This window comes from Gambusia affinis, linkage group LG06 (genome assembly GCF_019740435.1).
Source record: "Gambusia affinis linkage group LG06, SWU_Gaff_1.0, whole genome shotgun sequence".
Lineage (NCBI taxonomy): Eukaryota > Metazoa > Chordata > Actinopteri > Cyprinodontiformes > Poeciliidae > Gambusia > Gambusia affinis.
In genome coordinates this window covers 8,656,108-8,676,841 of record NC_057873.1, presented here as the reverse complement: position 1 = coordinate 8,676,841, position 20,734 = coordinate 8,656,108, and the positions used below count along the sequence as shown (strand labels likewise).

The 20,734-nt window shown below is 36.8% G+C and overlaps 1 protein-coding gene across 1 annotated transcript in view; it reads left to right on the top strand.

Annotated features, from left to right (window-relative positions):
- b3glcta (beta 3-glucosyltransferase a) overlaps positions 1-20,734 on the top strand; it is a 77,221-nt gene that overhangs the window by 26,253 nt on the left and 30,234 nt on the right. The window contains exons 3-4 of the mRNA XM_044119587.1: positions 4,064-4,103; positions 19,709-19,818. Of these exons, the coding sequence (XP_043975522.1) occupies positions 4,064-4,103; positions 19,709-19,818 (150 nt within the window). The remainder of the gene's footprint in view (positions 1-4,063; positions 4,104-19,708; positions 19,819-20,734) is intronic.

Here is a 20,734-nt window from a genome sequence, read left to right as displayed (position 1 = left end):
CGGGTCCTAATTATTAGTACCATTTATTTTCTAAGAATTATGAGGGATGCCAATAATTTATCAGTTACGCAACTCAGTAATGTAAATTTGACTTTTTAAAATTTTCTACAAATTTACAGCAATTAAGAAGATAATTGTGTTTTAAGACTTTTAGCACATTGTGGTGTACTTTTCTTCTAATTAATATTATATTAAAGTCAAAAATGTCAATTTTGTCAATCAAGTTGTTCATATTTTTATTAAAATGAGTGCATATTTCAACACTTTATTCATTGAAATAAAAGTTTAAAGAATTCAGAAAGATATATCTTGGAAAAATAGAATTAAGAGATGAACAAATTGACATAGCAGTTCAAACAAAAAAACATTTATTGTTAAGTTAAGGTAAGGAAAGGAAAAAAAAACCCAGATTCACTGAGTCTGGACTGAAAAATGGATCCGTGAATTTGACGGGTAAAAGAAGATGAGAACAATGCACAGACAGTTGTCACATTGTAACAAACAATTCTGGGAAAACGATCACAGCAACTTTTGTTTTCCTTCATCACAACATTGCTGTGAGGAATTTGCCAAAAATGAGCACATGCTTGACTAAGCACTGTCTCACTGGATGATGTTGCACTGCAGAAGTCTGTGCCAGATTCAGTTTATTTACCTGATGACCAACTGCTTTTATTTGCCTGGGGTTCCCCATGGCCGCATCCAGGCTGTGCCAAAGTAGTATTCAAATTAAAATAAACTCAGAGGCTTTTTATGACTAGATAACCTGACAGAAATGTCTCAGGCAAGGTCATACATCACTACTGTGTGACTTAATTGTAAATGATTTGGAAGTCAAATGCAGCTTGTATAAAATTTTACTTAAAGAATGAACATATGACCCTGTGCTGCTGCGTGTCGCCAATACATCATGGTGTGCCATCCTGGCAAATTCCTGGCATGTTTTCAAAGAAGTGCATTAAAAAGTGATATGCCATCTTTTAAAGAAGAAAGGAAATTAGTTGAATTGACGTTCTAGAAGAAATTCAGAACCCCCCAGACTTTTCCTTGCTCAAGCAAAGAAGTGTTTTTACTTTATGTCATCAAAGCAGGTTTGGTCATAATGAAGCCTTAGGCAAGTCAAAAAACTGCTACTGAGTGGTGCCTATCTCCAGTGGTCATTGGGTGTTATTACAGGGTACCAGTCCATCACAAGACAACAGTGAGACACACAGAACAGCCAACGATGCACAGACTCATAACGATGGGCAACTTGGACCTAACAGTCATGATTTTTGAACTATGGAAGGAAGCCAGAGTACTCGGAGAAATCCCACTGTGAGAACATGCAGACTTCATGCTGGCATCAGTGTCACTAACTTCACCCCTGTGCAGCTCCTCTCTATAGTGTCCATTAATAATATTTTGTGCTTTTAAGTGTGTATCTTTTGCAAGTACAAGATTTGTGTTGCAATTGTACCTGTATCAAGGTGTGTCGATACAGCTAAAACAAGGTTTTATGTGTATTTTGACTTCAACATACGCAGTTCAGTTTACTTAAATAATTTTGCCACTTGTCCCCAAGGTCTGTAAAAGACTGCTGTGTTTTGCACAGTTGAGTTTTAGCAAATCACAGCCACTGTGTAACTCATTCAGTGAGATCGAATGTGCTGAAGCAGGGAAACATGAAAAGCATGCAAGTCGGTGTGTTCTTGCAACGATAGGGGGATTCTTTCCCCTCTGTGAGTGTCTGCCTTTGCTTATCTGTGCATTACTGCAGGTCATTTGAAGTGCAGTGAAGTTAAAAAGGAGGAGAAAAATTGTGGCTCCACACTTTTACCTTTTCATGTGGATCTTCGCTCCACAGCAACATCAGTCTTTCATTCAATTTGTCTCCCTTTTTTTAAAACATTCTAAAAACATTTTAGTGGACCTGGATGCATTATTGCAGTTTTTTTTCCACCAAAAACATATTAAACTGAAGTAACAGTTAAAGCAGTTGGCCAACATCACCTATTAACTAGATCCAGACTTTTGCTCCACCACTGTAGTTCTTACAAAACTAAAAAAGGACATATTTTTGTTTATGAACACAAAATAAGAAATAGTCATTTTAACAGTTTTCCTGTAAGTTCTTATACAAAGTCTGCATATAGTAGCTATAGTTTACCTTTAAACTAAGCTACCTATATTTACTATAGAAAAGGCTCACCTCCTTTTACAAAATAATTTTTCCCTCTTGTAATAGAAGACTAATTTTGTCTTAAAAGCTGAAAATAGACATATGTTTTAGTTTCACATTGCTTTCGTCCATAATAAAACATTTGATGTAGTACACATTTAGAAAACCAATTTTTGCAGATCCGGGAAAGTTTTATTTTGTTGACAAAAGCAGCTCTGTGACTTGAAAAGTTTACTGACCCGTGGCTTAGATGGATGCTCAGACCACTTTTGAATTGTATGACCTGAATAACTTCAACACTCTAAACACTGCTTGTTCTGAAACATCACTAGCAGTACATCCAGCTCACAATTTGATAAAAACAAAAAAAATCTGATCTTAAAGAATTATCCCTATTTTGATATGTGTGTTGAAAACCCAAACATGTTGTTGTACACCCACTGTACAGTCAGGTTAATTAGTGATGTTTGACAGAGCAGTAAATTGAGTGTTACATGGCTGTCACAACACTGTGGTTTACTGTTTCCCTCATTTTGAAAGAGATATGATGCACAACAACTGCCTGTCCTCTTCCTGAATTACCATGTACATCATATTCCAGGCTGCTTAATTTGTTTTATCAGTACATGCCTTCAGTTTTTGAGAATTTTCCACTTCGATAATAATAACCTGCAAAGTGGGATGTACTGTATTTTCTAGTTGAAGAAATCTTATAAGGGTAATTATCTGACAAAGTGTCATGTTCTCGCATTTTCTGAGCACGAAAAAAAAAAAAAACTCTCCGTATTTCTATTTTTTCTGGAGGCATCTTCTTTCTCCAGCTTAAATCGTGATTTCATACGAGGAGTGTCTGATGAGATGAGACAGAAACCTTGTGGCCATGACTAATGCTACTGAGTCCAATTAAGCTGATGTAGCCTCTGAATCAAATCACCCCGATATGATCTTGTCTGCCCATGCATAAATTTCCTTGTATCGCTGATTACTTGAGGGGGGGTGGAGTGAAGACGCGAGGCCTCACACAAATCACTGCAATGAATACGTCTGCATAGGTGGTGAACTTATTGTTTTTTCATCTCACTTGAAGCCTGTCAAAACATCAAAGATTTAAATTAGACAAGGGATAAAAAAAAAAAAGTGTCTGGAAATAAATTATGGAGGACAGCAATAAGAGCCAAGTGAAAAAAATACAAAGTTGTTTTTTAGTTGAAAAATGAATAATCTTTCCAAATTAAGTGGTTCTTTACAAGCTGATTGGTGCTGCTGTCATCAAAGTGTTGGGGTTCCCTGTCACTACCGCACAACATCCTATAAGGCAGAATTTATGACTTAGTTAGGCTCTCTGAAGCCTGCAAGAGCCCGCCAGTGAAATGATTGTTAGTCTAGAGGAAGTCATAAATCAAACCCAGTTTATCATTATCTATTAATACTGTGGCGCTCTCACTCTGCTGCTCATACTTTCTCGCCTTCTCCCAGGACTGAACGATCTTATCTGAAAAGCGAAGGTGAAAGCGGTTCGTCAAACGTTTCGATGGCCTGTGATTGATTTAGTCATCGCTCCATGGTCTGCAGCTTGTGCTGACAGCTCTGAAGGTGGAACAGTGCCTTAATTGAGCTGAATACTTGGAGCTTAAATGCTGCAGGCACAAAACCCACACAATTAGGAAGGACTAATGACATGGGGTATTGCCCATTATTTCTGCAAATAAGCCATAGGGGATTCAATACTTTGTATCATTAATTCTTCATTAGTGATTAGGAAGAGGAGCTTCAGTACTGGGCTGAACACCAGCATCTTCACATAACCTAGTTATGTGTTGTTAAAACTGGATGTATAGAGATTGTTAGAGAAAGAAGAGAGTTGCCTGAATTATTAATTTATTTATTTTTTTGTCTTTTCAGAACCACGGTGGCATGCATGTCCCTCACAACAATAAACTGGGTGAGTCTTATTTTTCAAATACTAACTCTGTGCCCTCACTTTGTTAATTAGCAGTTTTTGCCACACTGTAAGATAGATGGAAATGTATTGTTGTATGCAATTTGGGTGCCAGTACTTAAAGAAGCAAAAAGAAGAAAGGGGTAACACGTTTGTATTTTTCTGGCAGAAATCTGTCTTGGGCTAATGGGAAAAGCAGGATAATAGGATAATGTGAGAACTAAAGCATCCAGTTAGAGAACTGCAGGCTTAGCCTTTTGTTTTCAGAGAAGTATCTGTTGTAGCTGTAACTTTTGGCTTCAATCCCGTCATTAAGTCCTCTCAGATGTCTTTTTGGAACAGCCTGGGTATACTTTGAGCTATCTGCTTCTCACAATAATACTCTGTCAAGCTTACAACTAAAGACGTCTGTCTGGAACTTTTTTTTCTCCTGACACCAGCCCCAGGGATTTTAAATTAGACACATAAAGTCTCCTTCAGACACTAAGTTAATAAAATTAGTGCGTTATATTTATCTGAAAACTCAGTATCGTTAAAGTTCAGTTAAATATATTATTAAACACTGAATTTCATCAGTATTACACATACTCACAAATGACATTCAGAATGATGCAGTCTGTTCTGTGCAAGACAGCCATGATGTGCTCCAAATCAGGGTTAGTTGTGGACTATAATGTGAATGTAAGTACGGTAATATGCATATCCCATAGTACAGTTTTATAAGTGTCAAATATAAGAAATAGGCTATGACTTTCTATAACTGAAATCTCAGTTGCGGGGCTTGCAAATTGGTAAATCACAAACAGCAGACCAGCAGCGTGTATCGATAATTTTGTTTCATCTGAGACTCTGATACTGATCAATTAATAATGTATTGTTGTGGAACTCCCTATTTACAACCATTTAAAATCATTGTCATTAAAAAATTATGGCGTATACTCCAATCGATTAACTTCACATTTTTGTCAAAGGCATTCTTAAATTTGGGTGTCTGATGTTTGCTGCACTATTTTAATATCAGGCACAGTTTTCAAGATGGAAAAGAATATGAAAAACATGAAGTATTTGGAAAAAATTATTTGGAATGTATACATTTACTAATGCATATCTGCTCTAAAGAATAGTGGTGTATTTTTCAGGCAGTATATCTGCCACTTATTAACTGACATGTATAATGTACAATGTGTGAGAACACTGTAACAGACAGAAAGGGGTAGAGTGTGCACTGACTGCAGAGATGTCATTTTTAGTGACTTGTGGCAGATAGAGTAACTATAAAAGATTAATTTTCAGGGTAAAAATGGATATCGGGAGGGGCAGTGAGGCAAGAGGTGGCGTTCTCTCTGCTGAAGTAACAACAAATCAGTCATGAAAACAGAATGCTACTGTCTCTTACACAGTAGAGGCCAGTGATAAATATGGTCTCAACTGTTTCTAAAGGTACTGAGGTATTTTATTATAGTTATTTGATATTTTATGTGTCAACCCCTGACACTGTCGTATAATGTCAGATGGACTGAAACAGAACTAAAACTGAAATGAATTAAAATAGCACAAGACAAAGACATTACAATTTGTACTTCAACTCAAAATAGATGACAATTAACTGATAAAGAAAAACTTATAAATAAATGTAAGTCCACTGCGGTTTACGTATGTAAGGCATCAGCACTCTCATTGTGACTGTCTGCAGGAGGCAAGTACCTGTAAATTAAAACAGAAATCTTTCTCATCAAATACACGAAGACTCATTTTTAAAGAAGTATAATTTTGTGTTGTGGCCTGGTTTTATGATTACAAAACTACATGTATATGTTTTTGTTTGGCTTCTTGCAATGATGTCTCATACAGTGGAGTCTTAGGGCCATGGTACATAATTGAAAATAATGATAATGACGAGTACATTTCCACACCAAATCTCCAAAACTTTAAATAAATTTAATTTCACATACTCACAAGGAAAAAATACCAGTACTTAGAATTTGTGAGAAATCGTAATTTACCATCTTTAAAGGCTTAAATATTAAAACTCAAATATTCTCTGATAGTATAAAACTATTTTCAACAAGACATGCCAGAAGACCTCCGAGATTGACATGGTAAAAATAGGGGATGCACATCTCAATATCTTCCAAAGTGTAATTGAAACATCCTGGGTCTTTTCTGGTATCAGAACATCTTCCAGATGCAACGATGCCACAGCTTCTTCCTCTCTGTCTCAGGCATGTATTCTGGATCTAGTTTGAAGTTTGACGGCATGTCTGCACCTGGGAGATGTTGTTCTGAAACAGGAAAATAGTTTGGGTGTACTATTTACAATTTGGAAGATATCCAGGTGTGCATCTCAAAGGGTATCTATACTCACAACTATTTTTACTGACTTTTAGTAGGACCGAAATTGACTTGCTCCATCTAATTATTACAATTCATAAAGAAAAGAATTGTAGTTTCTGGATGTTGCTATCTTTGATTATGTGCTTTGAATTCATCATAGTGACATTTCTACTGTATTCTCTCTGATTGTCATTATGGTATTTAATGTTTGACCTGTATTTTCTGGTAGAAGGAATTTTCTATAGAAGATTTCAGTTCATACCAATTATATTTCAGGAAGCTCATAGAATCCCCAGAAAAAGAAAACTTTTTGTTGCTCATTTTTTCTGGACCTGTGCCCTTCCCTTCAACTAGGTCACAACAAACACAAAAGCAACTTCTTAAGTCTCTCATTTGGCACCTCAGCACAGAGAGGAAATACAAACAGCCATCGGAGAACTGGAGCTGCATTTTCTAACACCCTCATCGTTGCTGCCTTTGTTATAGCTCAAAACAATCCTGCCGAGAGTGTTGTTTCTGTGGTAGGAATGAAATAAAGGCAGAGTTTCCTTTGACGTAACAGTATCAAATGGAATACTCAACTTATTTGCTTTTAAGTGTTGATTTTCTGAAGAGTTTAGATTTTAATTAGCCAGAATGGGGATTGAACCCATGACCTTGGCATTATAAGCACCACACTTTGACCATTTGAGCTAACCAGCCATAAATAATCCATACATAATTTTCATCGATGTAAGAAAAACTTGCATGATTTTGACAAAGCAGTGAAATTCTATTGTTTTTCAAAGTCAATATGCATTATGCATAGTGTTGATTTTGTGAAGAGTGTAGATTTCAATTGGCCAGAATGGGGATTGAACCCATGACCTTGGCATTATGAGAACCACACTTTGACCACTCTTTGAGATTTAATCAATTTAAGAAAAAATTACATGAACTATACAACAGCTGTAATGTTCTAATATTTTTCAAAATTAATATGCATTATGGCTCTATTTAAAGCCTCCTGCTATTTTGAAGAGTTGGTTTTCTGAAGACTTTCTATTTCCATTGGCCAGTATGGGGATTGAACCCATTACCTTGGTTTTATTAGCACCTCTCTCTGACCAGCTGGGCTAATCGGCCATACATAATGTTGAGTTTTCATCGATTGTTCATTAGAATGTAAAATACATATGTACATTATTACTACATTTACAGTTTACATTTACAGTATTACCTTATTTTCTGCACTATAAGGCGCACCATATTATATGGCCCACCTTCAATGAGTGGCCTATTTTAAAACTTTTTTCATATATAAGATGCACCGCATTATAAGGCGCATAGAATAGACGCTACAGTAGAGGCTGGGGTTATGTTGTGCATCCATTAGATGGAGCTGCGCTAAAGGGAACGTCAACAAAACAGTCAGATAGGTCAGTCAAACTTTATTACCGTAATAGATTACAAACCAGCGTTCTGACAACTCGCTGCTGCTTTATTCCCATGTTCTACTGCGTGACTGATCGCATTGAGTTTAAACTCTGCGCCGTAAGCGTGTCTCTTAAAAGGAGCCATTGTAGGGTCTTTACACAAACACACAAATGGAAATGAAACAGCACGCTTCACGCAGTCATATATCCCAGCATGCACCGCACGCTTCTTCTTCTACGAGGGAAAATGAAGTCGGCAGCTGCTTACCGTAGTTGCGAGGCCTGTTGTGGCTCAGTATTGGTCTATATATAAGGTGCACCGGATTATAAGGCGCACTGTCGGCTTTTGAGAAAATTGAAGGTTTTTAGGTGCGCCTTATAGTGCAGAAATTACGGTAGTTTATACTCTTTTCAATAATGGTCTAAAGCTCTTTTGTGCCTCATCAGCAATCAAACCCTAATACTATGATAATTACTGAGCAGCTTTTTACATGATTAATCTGGTATTAATCATGTAATTCATCATATCATTTGATATGATGAATTACAATTAAGATTTGAAGGCCATAAACCTTCAAATCTTTGAAGTTGGATGGCCTCCTTGCCATCTCCCTAATCTTTTAGCTCCCTGCCCAGATTTTCTTTCAGAATTAACTTGATACTCTTGCTGGGCTGATCAAAAGTGTTAATGTTAGTTCCAGTCAGACTAAACATTTTGTGAAAATGAAAATATTACTTTTAAACCTAAATCTGTGGTTAAAAATAAGTTTGTTTTGGCTTTAATTTATATATACCAAACATCAGTCATACTACACTCAGCTTTGACATTATTTCTAGTGTTTTACATATAATTAGCATAAATAACAAGCTTGCAATTGCCCCACATAAACTAATATCAGGAACAGCTTTTAGTACAGTCTGAGCACACAATGCACTTAGCATTTAGTGTGTTGTGACTGCTAAGATACTTTTAGTTGCTTTAATTAACTTTAAAATATGCTATTTGAAGGTCAGAGGTTAGTATAAATGCCTCAAGCGCTTGTCTCGAATGTTGTGTCCCAGTTATTTGTCAAACGTCTTCAGGCATAAAGTCCCTGTGTTGTTTATTTGGCATTCTTTGCAATTAAAAGCAGAATCTCAGCTTATTATAACAGTGCTTCAAGACATCTGTGAAGTTTGTAAGAAGTTAAACGGTCAAACCAGAGCTTTGTAAAGAACAAAGCCTTAAAGTAGACATATTGGCCATGAGGTATTAACAGTTATTTAGCCATGCTGGGAGGAAGCTGTAGTGGGAACTGGAGACAGAGAACTCAATTAACTCCTTCTGCATGTTTTAATGAAAAAAAAAAAATCATTGGCTGGATTTTGCCTAATTGTAAAGTTAAAAATAAAGCTACATGTTTTGGTTTTACTGGTTGAAATATTCCTGCTGTCTTCTTTTGCTCGTGTCTGCTGTGACACGTCTAAAACAATTAATCTTTACTCATGTGATTTTAATGATTTTGATTTCATATGGTAGCCCCCAGGAAGATTTACCACAATGGCAAATAAAACTGGTGAATTTTCTTTCCCTTGGTTAAAAGAAATGTTGTCAGATTTATTTTAAACAATTTTCTTTAGAAGTAAATTTTACTTACTGTTTTCAGGGAAAAAAAGTTTGCTTCTTTTTTTTTTTTTACCAAGTTTTTATACCTAAAGAGTTGGTATAAAATCCAAGTTTTTATACCAAGAAACCAAAGATTTCTTTCATTTCCTTTAAATAGAGCGTTGTGAATGTTGCAGCTGCTGACCTCATTCTTCTTAAAGGTCAATAAAAATGCTTCAGTAGGAGTTCTCCTTGAAAGCTAACAAAGCCATGCCTGGTTCTGTGTACATCAATTATTACATCAATTATTTCAGATAGCTTCTTTGTCGTTCATATGACCTCGATGACTGTAGATTGAGACTACTTTCACAAACCATTGAAATATAAATGATGCAGTGCTCGCAACAATTGTTTAAAAGAAATTCTTTGTACAACCAACTAAGTAGTGTCTTTACAGGATCACTGTCAGTAAATTATGATTAAGTATTTTCCAAATATGGACAAAAAATAGAATATGGGAAGAAACATCTATATTGCAATTGTTTTCCATGTACCACTGTCTGTCCATCCATCCCTTTTATGGCTGTCCTATCAAAAAATGCCTTTTAACTTTTAGAATTTTTTAACTTTGAGTCTGGGAAAGTATAAAACTTGGAAATTAAAAACCATGTTGATGTGTACCTGTGTTATAATGGCAGTTTAATTTCCTTTCACATAAAATGTATTATGAATTAATTTCTAATATTGAACACGTTAGGCAGACAATAACCAATATATTAGTGTTTTTCATTTTCATTTCACTTCATAATACACAATATCTGACACAATGCCCATTTTCTGCTATGCTGCTGAATGTTGGGCACAAACTAAAAAGAAACAGTATTCATCTATTCGTATTCAGCTGCATAGTCTTATTAAAAATGCAGCACGGTTCATCTCAGCAAATCTGGGAGAAATGAAAAAAAACCTTGGAGAGCATATACTACCTGAATGCCTGGGGAGAAGAAATCATTCACCCAGCTGCAATAAAATAAAAAGGCTTTTTTTTCTTCAAAAATAAGTGTTAAAACCTGCAGAGATGCATATCTTTTCCAATTGTGCCAAAGGCCTTATGGAATATAGCCTTATCACAGCATAGTCAATAAATTGAATCAGAAATTATATTTTATATTTTCATACAACAGCTGATGTGTGGACATGGATTGTAGCAAAACAGCAAAAGCTTTGAATCTCCTATTATATATCCAGGCCACACTTTTGTAGCTTATTGAATTTCTTCTATTTTAAAATGTGATACTAAAATTACTGGATTATGTACATGGCAATAAAAAAAACAGTATGAGCAGTAGGCCTGTCACGATAGCAAATTTTGCTGAACGATTAATTGTCTCAAAAAACTATTGCGATAGACGATAGTATTGTTTGAAGACCTTTTTACACTGATTTAATGGAAATGACGTAATAATGCATGCGATTTCCTGCCAAAGATGGATGCACTTTATTTTCAAAAGAACACCCAACACTGGAACTTATAAACAAAATAAACAAAACAACCAAAAATAAAAATAAAATTGATTCTCAGTCTCCATTAACAAAAATGTACTTGAATAAAAACGAAATAACATAAAGCCAAAGTGTAAATAAATACTGCATTCAACCAAAAGAGTGCAGATTATGAAGTCTGTTTACCATATTGCCCTTCAGTAATCATTAGATTTAAATAGAGAAGACGGGCACATCTGACTGATGCAATAAAACTTTGATCGTTCTAAGATTGTGGCTTGTGATCATCCTGTAGTGTGTAGTGTGTTGTGGCCGCTCCGATCTAAATCAGGGGTTTTCCCCGCTGGGATTGTTAACGCAGCCTGTTGAATGTGACAGGTAGCCAATCAGAAAGCACAGATTCTCCTCCTGCTTTCTGAGGGGAAATTACCGAGGGGAAATTACCGAGGGGAAATTACCGAGGGGAATCCCAAACAGCTGAAACGGCGCAACCCGAAGTCCAGCGGACATTGGAGATGATATGTGGAAACAACATTAATGTTTATAAAACATTTTGTACAAAGAATATAGAAACAACGAGGGGAGGAGTTGGAGCAAAATCGCTACGTTGATGAACCCGGTAACTTTTCAGCTGTTCTTCGTTAACGTGACATAAATAGGTTCTAATGATTTTCATTCAGTCAGGACGTTACGCTGACACTAGAGCCACATGCGTTGCAGGTAGATTGTAGTAAAGCATTGATTAATGCCTGGTTTTAAAATTAGTTAGCTGGACTTGTAGCCATTATGTTGTGCCCACTGTCGGCACATCGAACCCGATCGAACCGTTATACCTAGGATTTCTGTCGGCTAATGTGTGATCTCAGATTTTGAAAATGGGCCGACAATCGACCGACAGCACTAAGATGGTGTCGTGTGCGCTGGGCATTACACTAAGGAAATGAGGAAGGGAGGATCAGTGGAGAGCACCGGAGTTGAGCCTCTTTTAATTTAGGGTCATCAACATAAAGAGAAAAAGGCTGGAAGAGACGATAACGGCGATAATTAAAATGACGTAGATAGTTTTAATTTATCGTACGATTAATCGATTTTTCGTTTATCGTGACAGGCCTAATGAGCAGTAATTGTCCTCAAACATCATTTAATTATGACTTGTGTCAGTAATTTGTAGCTTAAACACAGCTGCTTCCTGGACGTTTCAGAGATTTAATTGTCAACAAACAGACAGTAGAGGTGTACAATACTGTATATTTTGGTATTGATCCAGTACCTCATAAATATAGTACTAGTATCGTTATGTGCTACTTTATTTTGATCTAGTTAGAAACTGGTTTTTAATAACTAAAATGCATTTGTTTTTGCGAATATAAAATAATGTCAAAAGGCGTAGTAATAGTCTTGCTAAGAAACTGGTTGAACTTGTGAGAGTCATTGACTACATGTCACTTACTCACTCACCAACCCTGTGATTCACGTGAGTCACTGACCCTGAATGCATTTAGCATGTTTCAAGGTTTAAATAGCCATAAAACTCTCTAAGTTGAGGTTTCAAGCCCTGATTGTAAATAGCTTCCTCTTCCACTGAGTGTTGTGTTTACCGCTTAACATACTTGATTCAACATTGATTCCTTTATTACTGCTGCTTGTCTTCTTTTATATATACTCTATATTAAAGTCCTTATTAGTCTTGAGCTAAGGAGACAAGCCTTCTGTAATCAGCAACATGCTTTTGAATTAGCAATCAGTTTTCTTATACTGTTGTCTGTTCACTCCTCACCTCACTAGGCTGCATATACTACACTTGTCCCTGGGTGTTTTTTCATGTGGACAAGATTCAAGGAAGGTGAAAGAGTTAATGTCCCTGCAAAGGCTTATGAGCCTGAAACTCTTCAGTCAGTTAGAAGTGAAGAAGCCCTTCAGAAGAGGGGTGAAAAGCCTTTAAGAACCAGGAAAAGAAATTGCAGCTATCTTCCATTCAGGCACTTAGAAGTAAACTCGTGGTATTTGAATTTATGGAGTGTGGCACCAAACAGATGTTTTGAGTTGCTGGTGTGGGAAAATAAATGACTGGGAGATTTCTTTATCCTTGAGATAAAAAGAAATGCACATAGGTGAGCAGACTGAACTGAAGTTTTAAGAGGATTTTTGTAAGAATGAAGTTTTTTGCGGTTTTAGATTTTCTTAGTTTTAACTTGGTGTTATTCCAGGAGAATGTTTTTTTTTCTTCTCATTTTGGTTTAGAGATGTACCCAAAAATTGGTGCAGCCTCAAATTTGCCTATTTACAGCTTGAGTGAATCTGCCTTATTACTGGCTTTAATCAAATCTGCATTCCAAGCCAAACTCAGGCAGCCATCGTGAGAAATACCAGAAGTACCTGACTACATATAGCATAAGAAACATTTAATCATGCATTCTATTGAATTTTTTTTTTTTTTTAAGAAAATAGTTATCATTTAAACCATGTTCCATACTCTTTCAACTAATCCACGGGTTTTAGGAGTGATAAATGAACTTCATAGGCAAAAACTGGAATCTGTTAAGAATTAATTGCTTGGACTCCCTGAATTATTGATGCTAAGTGAGGTTCCGAGGTTGAGTTCAGCATTCATTAGTCTTGAGAATATTCTGGCAAAAAGTCTTGAACTCTAGAGAACCTCTAATAAATGCAATTATCGTGGGTTGGAGGCAGCCTTTTGCCACTGCAATACTTTCACACAACACACATGTGCATGGTCATACATTAATATATATATAGTATAAGTCGAAAACTTGTCTTCCTCTTTTCTTCCTTTGATGCCTCAGATGATTCTGCTTCTTTGTCGCTCTCCCTGCTGATTCTTTTTCTTAATTTTACTCAATTTCGGTTTGCTTCCTTCTTGATATTTTGTTCTCTGCGTTTTATTAGTTGATATTTGTGATATTGATTTTTTTTCCTGCAGCATGCTGAAACTTAAATACACTATGCTCTGTATTGATCTTTTGCAAGGCAATTAAAAGGATGTATTAACAGAAGAAGGCGGCTGATAGAAAATCATTGCATCTACTGCTTGATCCATAGGCTTGTGCCACATGAGATGAGTGTCGGTGGGAGGGAAATAAATCGTTTTTATATCTAAATCAAACTTTCAACAATTCTCACAAATGTAGTGTGTTAAATATATGCTTTAAGACTTTAACTTCCTAAATCTTTTATTCTCAATAATATGATTTTGCTGTCTTTCTCCCCTGCACTTTCTTGTACATGATGTGGGGAAAAAATAGAAGCTGACTTTCATGGTGAGAGATAATTCTGGACAATCTTGTCTCCAGGAGTCCAATCATATGAGGCATTGGAGTGAATCAGGCTTTCACACCAGCACAATCGCCTACTGGATTGGGAATAGTATGGAAATAAGCTATTGACATCCTTTCACTTCTCTGTCTGTGTGCATGCAAAGACATGCTGTGGACCTGGTTTGCTCCCACAACAGCCTAATGGCCCCATCTACTGAATCTTATCCATCAGGCTTTCTGCAGACATTTATCATGATAATTGTTCTACTTATCCACTTTTTGCACCGAGGCTCCTCATTACTCTTGCAGAATTGTGAGTCGGAGTTGAATGAGTTTTGCATGTTTGTGGTTCCTTCCCATATAGCATTTTTGGGCAGTGCTGATACTAATACTCTAAGCTAAAATAAACCATTCCCATGACTACACACACCTACTTTTTGAGTCCCTGGAGGTCGGTGCAGCCTCATCTCTTCTACCACTTGGCGACATCTGGAATCTGCTCTAAGGAAGTGTCACAATCAATTTGCGTCAGAGGTGACAACACTGCATCACAAGTGGCCTGAAAAATACAGTCTTTCTTTACATACAATCACCTAGAAAAACAGATACTTTGTACATGATTAGTCCTGGTTCACTCTTCAGTCTGATTGTGCAACTTCTCAAAGGTAAAATTTTGAAGCAGCGTCTACGCACTCGAAATGTTTGTTGAGCTCATTATGAGCCAGATGGTGATGGCCTTTAGAGAATAACTCTGAACCTTAAGAAGAGCATCAGATAATAACAAAGTCAGGGGAGGGAGAGTTCTCCTCTTTCTTATTTCATCCAGTATATTACAAGGCTGATGCAGACTTTTATTTTTTTCATGAAGTGGCCCCTGAGCAATGCTGAACTGGTAGACATAATTGAACTCTGGACTCATGCTTTCTAGTTCCATCAACCTGGCAAAATAACATCATTTGCACTGAGGAGCCCAGGGATTTAACTGCATTTCCCACAAAACCTCCAATCTTCTTTTTTTCCCCTTTCTTACCTGTTCCATATATGAAAGAACTGACTTTTCAGTGCTAAGGTAGCTAGCAAAGAAAACATGTTTCCATAGCAACTTAATTACTTTATTATCATATCTATCAAAAGTATTCATAATCCTTGAACTCTTTTCTGTTTTGTCTATTTAAACTCTGTGTTTTTGAGGAGCTTTATGATAGATAAATATAGAACATGTGAACTTGGAGTAAGACTATACAGTTATTTATTTAAGTAAATCTCTAAAAGTTCTCATTTCTATTTAGCCCGACTTATTCTGACGCTTGTATTTAAAATGTTAATGCTAATAATTACATTCGGAATAATTCAGATAAACCAACTTTGCGTAATTTAATCTCACCACAGCTCCATCCGTTCTCTGGAATTCTCAGAGGTTTGTTAGAGGACATTAGTGAACAAACAGAATCATGAAGTCCAAGAAACACAACAGAAAAATTTAACATCTGACACTGTGACAGGCCAGAAGCTTTTCAAAGTTGATGGGAAAATGGATGGAATTCTTTAGGCTGCAAAACATTTGAGACTGAGGAGGATGCCAACTTTCCTGCAGGGAAACAATCCTAAACTTACAGTACAGCCAGACCTGCAGTGAAATCGTTTAGTTGAAATTATATTCATGTTGTGGAATCATTCAAACCTAGCTCCAATTGGGAGTTTGTAGCGTGTGTTAACAAAGTAATGGCTCAGGAGCATCTGAATACAAACGTTCCCTTCATTTTACCCATTTTTATTTGCAAATATTTGCAAACTGATAATCCTTTTCCTTTCTCTTAACAATTATTCTCTACTCTGTTTTGATCCACCACACAAATCTAAACAAAATACACTGAATCTGGAGTAGAAGCAACCCTTTAACATGCTTTTCCAAGATATTGTAAACTCTGTTGAACAGTAGGACACAATGTTTGTAATAATTAGAAAATGTTTCTAAATTTTACCGTCTTCTGTGTTTTCACGTGTGGAATTCAATTAAAATAAAATGTGTTCATTCAGTAAATGAAAAATGTATTAGGGCTACTGCTAAGTTTTAGAAAACTTGCATATTTAGTGTAACCAGAATGTGTTAAATGACAGAGAACATGTATGTATCAGTATTTATTCCTCAAGAGCAGATATGACCAGACATGAAAATGTATTACTGTATTAGACTTAGAGTAGTGTAGCAAGAAGAATTATAATTGTGTTTTATAGGTGACTCATGCTGAAAGATTTGTGGGTTTAATTGCACTGGTGGCTTCATGTAAAGTTTGCAGCGTGCTGTCAGAATCAAATACAGCAAAGGCATGCCACCACTGGGAGTTATTTTTGCCCTTGGTGCAGTTCTGGCTGAGAGGATCTTACATATAAACTGTTTGTCAGATTGTAAACAAACATCTCACAGTGAACAACCCTAGTTCAACTCTAGTGCCTCACTTTTTCTGTAACAATACAGTAATAAGCAAAGCCTCATAACATTCATCCCAGCACTGATCCCTGTCATTTTAACCACATCATCAGTCCAAACTGAACCATTAAGTCCCAACGTATTTTTTTTTTTACTGTAGTGTTCCAAATAACTTTCTTCCTTCAACCTTTTAAATATTTACTGTGTATTTGTTTTTCATTAAAAATAACCTGAGGCAAATTTGCCTCCAAAGGCATTGCTATAAGTCCTGTTTGTCCTCCTTTGAAGACAGGTAGCTGTACTGACTGGATGGTTGCACTGCCAAGATTATCAACATGGTGGACAAAGGTGATTTTGAACAAGCGGAAGGACACAGGAATGATAGAGATGGAGGAACTACAACAGGATATTTTCCTTTCCCCTTTTTTGCCTCGTAGTTGGATGATTAATCGAAAGCCATTAGTGTGGAGTCAAGGCCAGTGAATTCAGCTTTAATTAGTTTCTTTTTTTGCCTCTCATTCTCCTTTGCTTTGACACAACGTATGCATTATCTACACAATGAGAAATTGGCAAAGTGCTTATCTGATTTTGCCTTCAGTGTCTTTTGGCTGCTGTTGCTGTACAGTGGAGTATCCGGAGATTGATGCCCCACCTGGGATCTCAAGAATGGCTGCTTTAGGACTAGTTCAATGCACACACACGCTCACACACACTCACTCATTTAGCACCAACAGCAGAAGGACATTCAGAGGTGGTGTGGTGGTGTTCTCACTGACATCAACTCTTTAGACTGGATCTGTTTTGAGATGGACATGCAGAGATTTAAAGAGTAATTTCTCGCCTCCCCAGAGCTCAAGGCTCTAGATGATTTTTGTCATTAGCTAGATAAGGGTGTTATACTCCTACCTGCCTTTTCATATATATAAAAGATCTAGCATAGCTACTATACTGTGACTTATCTCTCTGTAACCGTGGCCGCTGATAACTGAACCTGTAGTGTTAGAAGGACGAGTAATTGAAGAAGAGCTAATCCATCTCATCTTGCCATTGTTAATCCTTACACTGAACAGTTCTTCCACATGCATTGTAGACCATCTGTGTCCTCTTTAAATTGGTTCCTTTTTCCCCAAGATGACTTGGGTGCTGTGACACCTAACACGAAATAATTCTTAAATAAGGCCAAAATTAAAATTTTTTAGTCAATTTAACAAATGTGAGGGAAAATCAACTGTGCCCTGAACACAAATCCGCACTGTTTAACAGGTCCGCCAGCATCATGACTGCTGTGATGGCGTTTATCAGTAGGGGCAAGGGAACTGTTAAGAGTTGATGTTAAGATGGATAGAATAAATTAAATCCCTAAAGACAACCTGTTGGAGGCTGAGGATGGAGTAGAGGTTCAGCTGCCAACATTATAATGACCCTAAGCAACAGGCAGAGTTACAATAGAATGGTGTAGATCTGAGAATATTCATGTGTTGCAACGGTCCAGTCAAAGTCTTGATCTCAATCCAGCTTAGATTCTGTGCCAACACTTGAAAATCACAATGCATAGAAGCCATCTTCTTCCACATGATTGCTTGTGAAAAGGCTTTTCACAAGCCTTTTCTTGGCTTTGAAAAGCAGGAGCTTTTTATGGATTTTTGTTTCTTGTTATTGTTGCATGAAGGCCCGATTCAATGTTGACTACATCCTCCCATCTAAAGGTCGAATCTCTGCGGCTCCTACAGTGTTGCTCCCCTGATTGATGCTTGCCTTGCGTAGCCTGTCAGATAAAGTGGACAGCCATGTTTGGGACGCTTACAGTTGTGTCAAAGTGCTTGGCAATTAGTAGTGCTGCACCCTATTAAGGTGCATCAGAGTAGAGTGCATGAATTCCAGTGCAGGCTACACTTTTTAGGTTTGAATTTATTCTTAATTACGTTATTTATTTGTTCAGTTACAGTCAAAATACAGTGAAAATACAGCTACAAAATACAGAGATGTTTGCACATTATAAACATTATAATGTAAACATAAAGCTATCACATTATAAATTCTGTAAACATATAAGGGATGTGATAAATTTTGCAAGTCACTATTCCTATTTAACTTTTGAAATGTTAAGATTCTGTTGGTAATCAAATTTGGTAGCCTACAATGAGACCATTCTGTAAGGTAATTAAACTTTATTACACTGTACACACTTTATGACCATGTGCTGTGCAAATACCCAACTAACCAATGAATTTTGCTGAGGTATGTGGGGTCATTTTTCACCAAGCTGGCTGTTTTCATTATTCTTCTGGCCTTATATTGCACCCCACCTCCAAGCTCTGAATTACTGTGCAGCTTTTTTGTTGTAGTAGTCATTTCTGTCAGGTTCTGCAGATTTTAAATTGACATAAAGGACAGCTTGTGGGATTGAAGAGTTGTCCAATGTAATTGCACAGAGCCAAAGACAAAATGACAGACTTTTTTTTATCCCTTCCCTCTGGTCTTTTGTTTTTGTTTCTTGTTGTCGAGAGCTACAGGGTTTATCTGGACTTGTTTGTGAAGATAACAGGATTCCTCCCTGAGCCATTTTCTGTTTACAGTCCTGCGAATATATTTTACACAGAGACGACCTGCAGCCAGTTGATTCAATGACAAAAATAGGATCCATGCATGATGTCAGAGCAGCCTTTATTATCAATTCATAAGCAGATTTTTATTATCGTTAAAGTCTAAACATCTCATGTTCGTGGCTGACTTTTACTGATGCTGCAACCACTTTAATTACAGCAGAAGTGGACAGCTGGGCTTTGTCAACCTTTTGGGTATCACTGAACCTCACCCCATCTGACTGCTAATCTTTTATTTAATAAAACAGTCTTTGCTGTGGCATTTACATACTCTCTCCCAAGTCAATTATGCTCATGGAGTTGTGGTTATTATCATCAGGCCAATAGTGGAGATTAGCCAAAGTCACCTCAGCTATTCAGGCTGCGACTCTTGTGTTGTCTTACTTTCAGAAGGTCATCGATTGCCATGATCCATTTTCACAGTACGCCAGCCGTTTCTCATCTCTGTCCTTTGTGTTCCTCTAGACCTGCGGGAGATAGTGTTTGTCGTCCAGAGTCAAAGGAACTCCTTCCACGTGAGGCAGGCAGAAGAGCGGAGAGCAGATTTGCTGAAGCAGGTGCATGGTGTGACAGAGGTAAGATTGAAGTCTCTGTTACAGTTAGTCTGGCACAGAAAGCGGCACATATAAACTCGGGGAGCGTTAATGTGTTGAAATTAACCTTTGATGTCATAAAAATAAACACATCCCTGAATCTAAATGTTTATGCCCCATGCTGCCAACTGTGGTTTGTAAACATTATTTACACACTATATATTTCCACTGAAAAAATCATTTTCCATCTGCGATAACATAAAGAAATACTGCTAGATTTTAAATTAAATGACAGCATTGAGAATTATTTATGTCCTCTACAGCTCCTGCACGTAAAGCACATCTAAGTCTTGAATATAAAAGCACAGTGTAAAATATTTAACACTTTTAGCTTTTTGTGACATGTGGTTACTTCTAATTTTATATAATTAGGAAATCTTGAGCAGCACTTTAAAGGAGACTGAGGAGACTATATCTGAATGTGCTGCAGAGGTAAAATGATGGCCACATTTTAGGAACACTGAGGAAGAAATTGACAAAGCAGTTCGATCTGCAATTTCTTTTTTCCATTGCTTTGATCCTGCTATTGTCTTCATTTCTGCTCTGGATTTACAGAGCAGTTTGCAATAAATACATGCAGTAGCATGTCCACCTATCACGACCGGCAAATGTGAGCAATTTGCAGCTGTTCTTGTTTATAGTCACAGCTGTTCTCTCTTCAGCCACAAACACAAAGGCAGCAGAAGTAACTAAAATTTCAAATAATTTACCCTTTAATGATTATGTTGATAGACCTTACTGGGTTAATTTAGCAGAGTTTGATGCAAATGACATAACATTTGACATTTTTCTTCTGATATCTTTCATATATTTCTTTTAAAGAGGATTCTGTTTACCTTCTGTGTTTTTTCCTGTTGACTCATATTCAGCATATTGCAATGTAATTTGCATTTTCATT